At 41.2% G+C, this 11,440-nt stretch overlaps 1 protein-coding gene across 1 annotated transcript; it reads left to right on the top strand.

The window, feature by feature from the left end:
* The first annotated feature begins 437 nt into the window (after window positions 1-437).
* Window positions 438-9,094, top strand: prrt1 (proline-rich transmembrane protein 1). Its single transcript, XM_083925759.1, has 4 exons — window positions 438-469; window positions 5,621-5,958; window positions 7,331-7,522; window positions 8,820-9,094. The coding sequence occupies exons 1-4, from the start codon at window positions 451-453 to the stop codon at window positions 8,994-8,996; spliced, it is 726 nt and encodes a 241-aa protein (XP_083781885.1). The 5' UTR covers window positions 438-450; the 3' UTR covers window positions 8,997-9,094.
* The last annotated feature ends 2,346 nt before the right edge of the window (window positions 9,095-11,440 follow it).

Genomic DNA, 11,440 nt, shown 5'->3' with positions numbered 1-11,440 from the left:
AGAGGGAAACACTGAGGTGGTGAAAATGTCACGCCATGAAAGAAATCCGCGGCTCTTTGTTGTTGGGCTGTGATGGGATGCTCCAGCACCGTGCGTGTGCAGTTTCTGCAATCCGGGCTGTCGCTTTAAGACAACGATAGCTTTGTGTCTGATTAATTCAATGTACGGCGACGCGTTAGTGGAGAAACCTTATCAGAGCCGCGCAGTGACAGAGGAGAGGAGGAGCGCTGGAGGCCAACTGGGTTCACTTTATATTTAAATATATAAATATATATTTAACAAAAACACCTTAAGTTATTATTATAATCCAAGCGTGGGTGTTTTTAACATGAAGAAATCTTGAGGATGGGTGGTTTGGAGTAAAAGTCTGCATCATCGCGCACGAAAGGAGGTTTTTTCTTCTTCCAGCAGGAGCTTGGAGTAAAAATACATCACAGAAGATCGGAAGGCATGTCGTCGGAAAAACACGGTGAGGGGTTTTAATTGTGTTGCATGTGGCGTGTATTTCTGCAGCCTAACTGAAACACTTCTTCTTCTTCTTAACTCCTTTGAGATGTGAGGTTTAAACGGACGTCGTTTTTGTGTGATCCGCGGATACACATCAGGCTGACGAGATCTTTTTTTCCTCCTTTCTCTCTTATCAACATCTCCATCCGCTGTTTCTCTGCACAGCGCTGTTTCTGTACATGATGCACCGCTGTGTGGGTGCAGCCTGGGGAGGGAAAAGCACCATAAGGCCTCTTATTATAACCGTGGTGCGGAATAGAGAGTTTAAAGTGACATTATTAGACTTGATGTGATTATATTTGTATCTCAGGTAGGATGTTTTTATTTATTTATGCTTAAAAATTAATGACTTTAATGATATTTATATGATCGGTCACCTGAGAGTTAATTATGCTTATTATTTATATTTCTTCTTTCTCTTTGTGTCCAATTTATCACCATTACGCACAGGCCTGCACAGACATCATCAGTGTGGGTGTCCTCTGCGCGTGCACGCCCTCACACGCGCGTGTTTGACAGCCTTAATGATAATCCTGGTGCACTAAAGCCAAAAAAAAAGCAATTTTGTTATTTCTTCCATTATTTTAGGAAGCCCCAGCTAATGATGGGGCTCAAGCAGAAAAGAATAAAGGTCATAATGAAACGCATAAAGTTGGCATCGATACTGTAAAAGGCAGACGTCTCCTCCTGCGTTAATCCACCCTGTGTGGCTCATAATCCATCAATGATGCTAATAAAAGAACCACAGCAGGCCTACAGCATAATGTTAAGTGTGAGGATGCAGAACATTGTTGCAGATGTCTGAGTTGGAATCATTTTTGGTCCATGCTAAATTCAGTAATGCTGAGTATTATGTATGTGACATAATACTATTTACATCCAACCTGGGGTTAAATGACAACAACAGATGAAGCCCTGCAGGATTTATTCTTACCGACTGAAGAGCTAAATACAGGAGCTCATCATTTTGTCACCAGGAACTGATGTACAAGATGCTTTTAGAACATTTCTACTTGTTACTTATCATCAACAAAATGTATCTTATCCTCTTCTTTATTGTGTAATTGTTAATAATAATTAATTCAGTTCAATTCAATTTCATTTATAGTGCCAAATCATAACAAAAGTTATCTCAGGACACTTTACAGAGTAGGTAAAGACCACACTCTATGACTTATTTATGATTTACATAGACCCAACAATTCCCCCGTAGAGTACGGTGGCAACGAAAACCTTCCCTATAACAGACAGGAAGGTCAGACAAGCCCAGCTCTGTGGAGGACGCACATCTGTCTGCACCGGTTGGGGAGGAAGAAAAGGAGAGAGAAAGATGGAAAGACAAAGACGGACAAAAGACAGAGAGACAGACCCACTTCCAGAGATGCAAGCAACCAAAGAGTAACAGTAACTATAATAATATCTATAGTAATGTAAATATGACTCTTATGTTATGGCGGTTAATACAGCAGAATAGTAGAAACAGGCACAGCTAAGGTGATAGAATATGAAAATGATAATAATTATGACAAACATGATCAGTTAGATTAGTAACTGTAATCAGATTAGTACACCAGTTAAAGTTCCTGAATAGACAAAAAGACAAAGACTGTCCTCTCAGACAGATTTGGGCTGTAGGAGTAAAAGCGTCTTCTGTATGCTGACACACTGGGTCGTCATGGGTGCAGATGCCGGGGGGACGGGGGGGACATGTCCTCCAATTTCTGAAAAACATGAATCGTCCTCCCCGATAAAAATACCCTAAATTATTCAAAATTGAACAAATGTATTTTCAGACTTTCAATGATTGAAATGGGGGAATGAATAGTAATATATGTCTGACTCCACATTAATTCTCAGCTCTCCTCCACTACAACGCAAATGAATGGTTCCTTACACAGTAGCTGATGAGCAGGCTTTAAAAAAGAGCTTCATGTTTTGATATTCATCCATATCAGTTAATCATGCATAAAGTAGATTTATACACTGGGAGAAAAGGAAGATGGTGAGAAGAACTGGGGGTTATTACATGCGTGAGACCCTTAAAATTATGATTTACTAATATAACAAGTAAGCAGTGATACATGATATGATGGGACAACGATAGCTTTTCCCCCAATCCTGACATTGGATCTGCACCTCTGTAGGTTGTGCTTTCATTCGTGTTATTTCTTTTTCCTGCAACAAGTCAAAGTGTTTCTTTTTACCTCAAACAAACAAATTAGTTTTCATTAGTTTCTGTAAATGTCAGTATTTCCAATCCGACTGGTAAAATCTACATTTGTACCAACTCAAACTTAGTTTAGAAACTAGTGATGAATAAATAATCAGTAATGTGTGGAATTATAATATTAACATTACAGCTATAATTGGATCAGTACTGACTATTAGTCCTCTTTTTAAGATATTAATATAGTGACGAGTGTTCATCTGAAATGTAGACAGTTCCTATAATTAAATCCTAAAGCTTCTAGTTTAGTCTTATTAAGTGAGGAGCAAAAAAGCAAATGTTAAATTAACTCCAGAAACATTTAAATGAGTAATTTCACTTTGATTAATGAGTGAATAGCCTTATTTCCACCAAGCAGTTCAGTTCAGTTCTGTTCGTTTCACATTAAAATAGTTACTTTTGCGTTTCCATTGTCAGAAGTTGATGTTACCAATAAAACCGTTCCATCCTGTCACATTTTTACGTTACCCCTCTGTTAAGGTACCTCGCACACTGATCCGATACCAAAGGGTGGAGCTAGAAACGCTGCAGTCTGTGATTGGTGCAGATGTCGATGAGGAGGAAGTACAATGAGAACAATATGGAGCAGTGATGAATTAAAAAGGTTTTTCAGCTCGTTTCTCAGTGTAATAGTGTCCACGGCTCTAATCATCTGATAACAACGCCGCCTACATTTAAGAGGACCGTCTAAGGTGGAAACGCAAAACAGATCTAGTGTGTATGCGTAACCTAAGGTTCTGAAGGTTCTACACAGAAAGTCTTTGATGGAAACACGACGATTTCCAGAGCATGGTTACGTCTTTCACAGCAACAACCAGAGTTGGATTACCCTTCTTTTGTCAATAGAGAGCCAAAGTCCCGCCTTTGTATTTCCGCTGCATGGGACCTTGATATAAAGTCCTGATGCATGCATTCTTATGGCTGATAAAAAAAAACATGTTCTGGTTTGAATTGTGCCGTGAATTATTATGTTGTTTGTGTATTTAAAGATATTTTTTCATGCAAAAAAAATACGATTTATGGTGAAGAAGTTTGATAATGGTAGGTTTTTGTCTGAGGCCTCTTTGTGAATTCTTCGCTGCTCTCAACGCGAATTACTTACGTCACCACCCACGCTTGGTACTCGATAGCCGTTTCTCAACCTTGTCTTCACTTGTTTTCTCGTGGACTTTTGAAACGTCATCAGTCGCAGCCCAAGCACTGTTGTAATTCAATAGTCCAAGTACTCGCCAAGTACGGTCCAAAAATGCCCGGATGTGACTTGCTCCGCCCATTTTGTCGAGGATGCATCTGCGGTGACTTGTGTGGACTTCAGACAGTCAGGTATCCCAGAATGCATTTCACATTAAAAGCCGTACTGCGTCCTCCCGTCCTCTGGAGTGTGGACTCTCAAGTCAAACTTACCAAATCTGAACTTCAAAGCCTACAAGTCACTCTTACCTGGTCAGATTGAGCCAGCCATTTCTAGGCTTCACATCGGACGGGAAACGAAAGAAGGAATAGCCGTACCTGCTGGAGTGGGAACATTTAGGAACAAAACACACTGTACAGCCTTGAACTGAACATTTGCACAATAAACAAACTCTTGACATGAAAAGGATCTAAATCCAAAAACAACATATTTCTAATTTGGGGCATAAAACGACTGGGACCAGCAAATAATTAGACTATCTCCATTGAGACCCATTCATTTTTACGATCTCAGAGGTCCCATGGGGGTCTAGCGGAAGGGGCGGGACCTCTACACTCTATAGAAACCAGTCAACGTGGTTTAATGGTCATGACGGTTCACGACCTGGGTCTCAACCCGAGATCAATGCATAACAATTACCCGGTAGTTAACGGCCCCGTTGTGTGCCAATCACACTGAAGTGGATCCTTGTCCAACCTGTGTAGGATGCACGACCTGCTGTATCACAAGTGTCATTTAAAGCCAATGTTTCTGACATTTCACTGTCTCATGTTGCTGTATTTGCACTGTGACTCCACCACTCCTTAGCTTCTTTCTTCTGTTTAGTACTTCTTGACATATTTTGGGTTCCTTCAAATGGAGAAACACCAACATGTGTTTTGTCCCTCGTGTTTGCCAAGCTGCTCGCCATGCCCTTTCGAAAGGTGTCCCTCCCCTCGTGCTCGCTCCTTTCCCCTCCTGTCTGTTTTTGGCTCACTTCCTGCCTGTGACAGACCCGGGCACTGTTACGTAAAGTCGCTCCCCGAGCACAAGTCGTCATCCCTCATCACTCAGCTGCTCTCTGACTGCCTCCATGCTCTCCTTCCCTGTCCCATCAAATCCTTCCTCCTTCATCCTCACCTCCATCTATCTCCATCTTGTCTTCCTCCTCCCTCCTCATGTCACTGTCAAACTGGATTACCGTACCCTCGGCCACTTCCCTGTGAGAACACGACGCCCCATCAGTCTTTTTCACTGTTAAACAAACACAAAGGGAGCAAAGGTGTGAGCATGAACTGTTCAAACGCAGACGGAGGCTTCACACAGACGGACAAACCATCAGATCAAGTTCTCTATCTCCGAAATGCCACATTTCTAGCCGCTAATACACATTGTTTTGAAAGGAGGAGAGGAAAAAGGCCTTTCTTCTGTGGAGGTGAAAATGTCGATCACTGTCATCATTAGCACACAGACTACACAGGTTTTCTGTCTTTGTGGATGCTGTTTGAAGTCTCGCTGAGGAGCTGTGCTCTGTGTAATTGCAAGATATGAGGCGTTCAACATGCGGACAAACACGTAACTGCTCGAGTTAGATAACACGCGCTCACTCTCACATCTGTTTCTGTTATTGTTCTTCCTCTGCTTTTTCTATTTGTGATTCCTCTCCTACCTGCTTTGTTCTCATTTCTGTCTTGTTCTTCTTCTTTATCTCTCAGGTCTCGATGACTCTGGCCGTCAGACCATGCAGCCTCCTCCGTACCTCCCCGGCCCACAAGACCCAAATGCACCCCAGCACCACAACATGCAGCCTGCACCCGGCACCCAACCCAACTACCCTCCTCCGCCTCCTCCTCCGGGATCAGAGGGATATCTCCAAGAAACCCAGTTCCACTGCGGCCCGCTGGGTCCACAGGGGGCCCCGCAGGGCTACACGGTCCAGACGCAGGCCCCCGGAGGCACTATGCCTCACGCCCCTGTAGGATACCTCCACCCGGGCTACCCGCTTCAGCTGCAGCCCTGCACAGCTTACGTGCCCGTCTACCCCATGGCGTCGGTGAGTCAGAGAGGTGTAATGTGCTGTTTAAGATTTCACAGGTCTGACATCAGGCTGCAGCAGCGTTACACCAGTCTCTTTTCAACATACTTTACATTTTCCACCTCATGTCATGTGTAACTATGTTTTCCATCCTACACACTTTGTTTTACAGGTCCATGGTTTCCTAATAATTTACTAGGATGTTTGTAGGAAATGTTATTTGGTGCTAATTATAGGGAAAACATCTCAGTAGGTTGTGTACAGTTTGTAATAAGTGTTGATTTTCAGAGGAATTTCCTTAATAAAAACACGTAATTGTTACCAGATAGATTGACAGTTGAATTTTGTCTCTGGTGATCATGTTGTTAAACATCAGAGACTCTCTTACAATTTCAATTTTTGTTTTAAATACGAGAATTATTCTAAAATCTTTGCAGCAATGTTTGTAATGTTTTTTTTTTAGGACAGACAGATACATGGGCATCCAGTTGAATATTCACTGAATAGACAAATATCACTGCTTTTATAGGATCAGCTAATCTGCATTACAGTTTTGAATGACACATTTCAAACACAGCCTGATTTAAAATGATTTACATAAGACACTGAGACTAAAAACAACAAGAATATGACTACATTTGCTTGCCAGAGCCTTTGAAGTTCCCATATTATAAAAGTCTTTTCTGATTATGAAGCAAGTCGAGGTGCTATATAAATACTTTGAAAGTATCGAATCTCTCTCAATCCACAGAGAAATGCACACAGCCCTGAATCAGAAACTGTGCTTTTTAACGAGCAGTCAGGACTTCTGTACACGGGTCTGTGTATATATACATACATATATATATATATATATATATATATATATATATATATATATATATATATATATATATAGGCAGAAATTGCTGCTACAGTCATAAAATATGAGTAGTTAATTATTTAATCATACTGGAGATTTCTGCTAAAAAATGAAAATAAAAAATTTGTCGTGTAGATCTAGTGAGCTCGAACTCGACACTGAACTTCTTTGGGTCGTCAGTTAAACACCCGCCAAGTGTGAAGACACAGACGGACAGACGCTCCTTACATTTTAGTTAGATACATATTTTAAATCCCCACTAGTGTGATTTATGTCTGTAAGCATAAAGTCTTGTGTACAGGACTGCAGGATTGTGGGAAAGCACTGTCGAGACTAAAATCTGCACTGCATCATCTTGCAAATGAATCACAGGGTTTTACGGCTACGCTGCTGATGCATGCACGACTCTTTAATAAAAGAAACTGTGCTCATGCTGCTGTCCTCACCTTGTTCCTGCGTTTTTTGAGTGCAAAGTGCTTCGTAAGCTGCAAGGACTTACTCTCTGACTATTTCTCCTCCTCTGTTCAGGGTCAACCCTACATGCCCGCCGGGGGAGGCCACCCAGGGATCCCCCCGGGCCAGATTCATCCCATGCAAATGCCACCCAGCATCACTCTAATGGACCGCCGACCACCACACGATTACCTGCCCATCGCCGTGCTCACCACCGTCTGCTGCTTCTGGCCAACAGGCATCATTGCGATCATCAAAGCAGTGCAGGTTAATACCACTTTTTCCATATCTTTTGATCTTTGATTTATTAGCATAATGTCGCTTTTACCTGGGAGACTTTGTACTCTAAGTGCATCTTAGAGTCATTTTACCTTTCATTTTATTTTCAGAAATGCACTCACCTTTTAAAATGACAGCGTGATGAAAAAAAAGTACGGAGAAAAGTATGATGATATAGATCACACTTATTTTAGTCACACTGAGGTTTTTTCTGTAAAACGTAACAAAAGGGGGAAGTGGTTTCTAACAGGCACGCACGTCCAGACCATCTATCAAAACAAACAAACAGAGAAACTCAGATTACATCACACAGATGAGAGAGAGACTTCATTCCACGCTCAGGACGCCATTACTCCACGGGAGTGTACCTATGGTCCCCAGGTTCCCCGTTTTGTATGTGAATGGGGAACATAGGAACCTTTTTGGGGAAAAAGGCTAGAAACATCATTATTTTTTGGCAGTTTTTCAAGCCTTTGTTATAAAGGACTGACAGGAAATGGGGTGAGAGAGAGGGGGAGACACGCAGCAAAGGGCCGCAGGTCGGAGTCAAACCCGCGACCACTGCCTCAAGGACCTTCAGCCTCTTTACATGGGGCGATTGCTCTAACCACTGTTTCACTGCTCAAAATAAGCTTTAAGTTTGGCTCTTTAATACTTTTAAATTATGCAGAATCTGGAAAAAAGGGCACTAGCAGAACGAGCCTGCCACCGCGGGTCTTATAATACACATTTAAAGAGAATTTATCTTGGGTCAGTGCACCTCCATTACACTCAAAGTGCACACTTTCAGCGATGTCATCTATACGACCTTTGCATTAAAAGGCCCAGTTTGGCATCGTGGTCAAGTTAAGTCGAGCGTGATGTGAGAAATGTTAAGGCTCAGTCTGGTGGCTCTCATACCTCATGATGCCTGTTGTTTGCCTCTGTAACGGCAGACTGTGTTGACCAACATGCACACAACAGACCACATTACGTAACCGCTCCATGGTCGGTGCAGCGGGATAGAATGGATTTTTTCCTCTGGGCCTGCTCAGCTGGCTTTGAGTTAAGTTGAGCTGACAAGGCATGGACCCACCGGTCTGAGCTGTGTATGTTGTTATGGTGAGTTAATGTTCAGTGGAGTGGCCTCTTTCTGCACATTCAGGCTATGCTGCAGGAAAATCGATCCATTCATGGTGTTTTAGACTCTCTCCTACTCCCACTCGTGCATCTTCTTGTTACATAACACATTTTCTAATTTCTCCTCTCTCCCACACACCCGTCCCCTCCCTCCTGCATCACTTAGGTGCGCACGGCGGTAGCCAGAGGGGACATGGTGACGGCGGAAATAGCCTCCCGTGAGGCACGCAACTTCTCCTTCATCAGCCTGGCTGTTGGCATCGCCTCCATTGTGCTGTGCACCATCCTCACCGTGGTAGTCATCATCGCCTCGCAGCACCACGACGACGACTGGGATCCGTAACTCCACGCAGTGTCAGACAGACGGGAAATCATGGCATATATTAGCTAGATAACTACTCTCAATCGTTTGGAGGAAATAGGTGCACTGAGAATGCACACAAACTGATACTGCATACTGCATTGCTGGCCCTCTGTCTACAGCCACACACACACACACACACACACACACACACACACACACACACACACACACACACACACACACACACACACACACACACACACACACACACACACACACACACACACACACACACACACACACACACACACACACACACACACACACACACACACACACACACACACACACACACAGCTCTGACCTAACCTGCTGGCATCAAACACACTCCGACGAATAAAAACAACAAATCACAGCTGATGTTCAAACACCAAACACGAGCAGCTGTGAAGCGAGTCCCAGTATATTTGCACTCAGATATGAGCTGCAAGAGGGAAACAAAGCTCCTTGTATTAACAATTCATTTAACACTGATTTATTCATACGGATGATGTAGTTAGATGAGAGGATAGGTCTCCGTGGGGTTCAGTTCTGAATATTCCAACAACTAAATCTACTAAATGGGCCCACGCACAGTTATTTTTAGGATAGTTAAATGCACATTTTAGTCTTAAAAGTACAAGTATACAAAAAAGAAGTGCCATGTTGAAACAGTGATGATTTACAGAGTAGTATTATTGTTGACAGAGACTGATCAATACACATTTAACACACCAAATGGACTGACAGAGTGTCTAATGTAACCAAACACAGAGTATTTATTGAGATTGGCTGTTTGTATGTTACATGGGCATTTTAGCTGGATGAGATGATACATAACTTATTAAATTATACGTCTGTTGATTTGTTTAAAAAGTGTTATTTAATAATTTATTCAATATCTACCCATGCATCGACCTTTATCTGCTTTAATTTACAGTATATCACCAGCTTGTTGCAGCTATCTGACACTTTAAAAATTGGCTTAAATTTGATCTCCGATGATGATGCACTTTGTAGTAACCAGCTGCTTACATTCATAGTTCTTATAGTGCATGATAAATATAAATTTAAGCTAATGGGGCGTCTAGTGCAATAATAGCTTGTCTCCCAGCTGTTGGTGGGAATATTTCTACAAGTGTGTGGTACAGTATTTTTCAAACAAGCTGTCAAAACAAGAAAAGGAAACCATTTAGAGAAGTATTTGAATCTTAGGTTTGCAAATATTGTTTCCGCGAGTATTTTAGGAGTGTTTTGGCCTATTTTGTGTTGCACATCTCTTAACTATTTAATATCTCAGACACTGTGTGTGAAACTTTAGTGCAACGTTAGACTTATGAGGCAACATAACCCTGCATGTCATCCTCAGTTTGTTTCCATTTGTCTTAAATATCGAGGCTAGATGTGCGGCTGTGAGCTCCTATAACGTTGTTTCACTGTTGTAACACAATGAGTCAGGGTTCATTTTCATATGGGTAAAGTCTCCGTAGTGTAGCAGCGAGTGTGCTGTTGTTAATAAGAGCCAACATGGCCGTAACGTTACTGTATGACAGTTATATGAGGCTTCTGGAGTAACGGGAGGAACTGAAAATGAATGTTTCCAATAGGACAGAGAGAAAATATTAATGCCTATACTGTATTGTAGCACTTTCCGCTCTGTGAAGTCTGTCCTCTCTGTTTTTCTCCTGTCCACGCGAGTTATCGGACCTATTAATATTTCCCCCTCTTTTTTCTCTCTTGGTCCCTATGATGACGCTATTTTTAAAAGAATTATACAAAGATATTAAAAATGATGTTTGTTGACAATGAACACAAATTAAGTATAAATGCAGTTTGTTCTGTAGTTTATATAGTATTATTATTAATATTATTATTATTATTGCCATTGCATCTGATTATCACTCATGTATAATATTAAGTACTTAAGGGCATGTATTTATCAAACTTCTAAAAACAACACTTAATTACGCTCCTTAAAGACAACTTAATAGTAAAAAAAGATTTATTTTTTAAAACATTAATTAAGTGACTTTGTCCTATTTAATAATTATTACTTGATTCATCACATGTTGCTTTGCTCAGAGCAGGAACAGCCAATCAGAGACCAGGGTTTACTAACAATTTGCTTGTTTATTATTTACAGAACTATCCATTTTTTCAGCTAAAACTTATTCAATAAAGACTGAATCATTCTTATCGCTTCAGATAATAAAATAATTTATTATGAATAAGAATATCTAGTATAAACAATCCAAAAACATGTCTCAGAAGGTGTGCGATCACCTGTTTCTGGAGCCTACTTCCGACATCTTTCTACTCTTTTAACCAATTTAACAGAATTAAATTCAAGAACATTAAATTCAAATTGTTTTTATTAATTGTTCTGCTTTGTGGAAAAAGTGCTTATTCCCTGTCTTGCCGAGAGTTAGATGAGAAGATCGATA

This window comes from Echiichthys vipera (genome assembly GCF_963691815.1).
Source record: "Echiichthys vipera genome assembly, chromosome: 13".
Classification (NCBI taxonomy): Eukaryota; Metazoa; Chordata; class Actinopteri; order Perciformes; family Trachinidae; genus Echiichthys; species Echiichthys vipera.
Note: the sequence above shows the minus strand (reverse complement) of the source record. Positions and strands in the feature narration are given on the sequence as shown.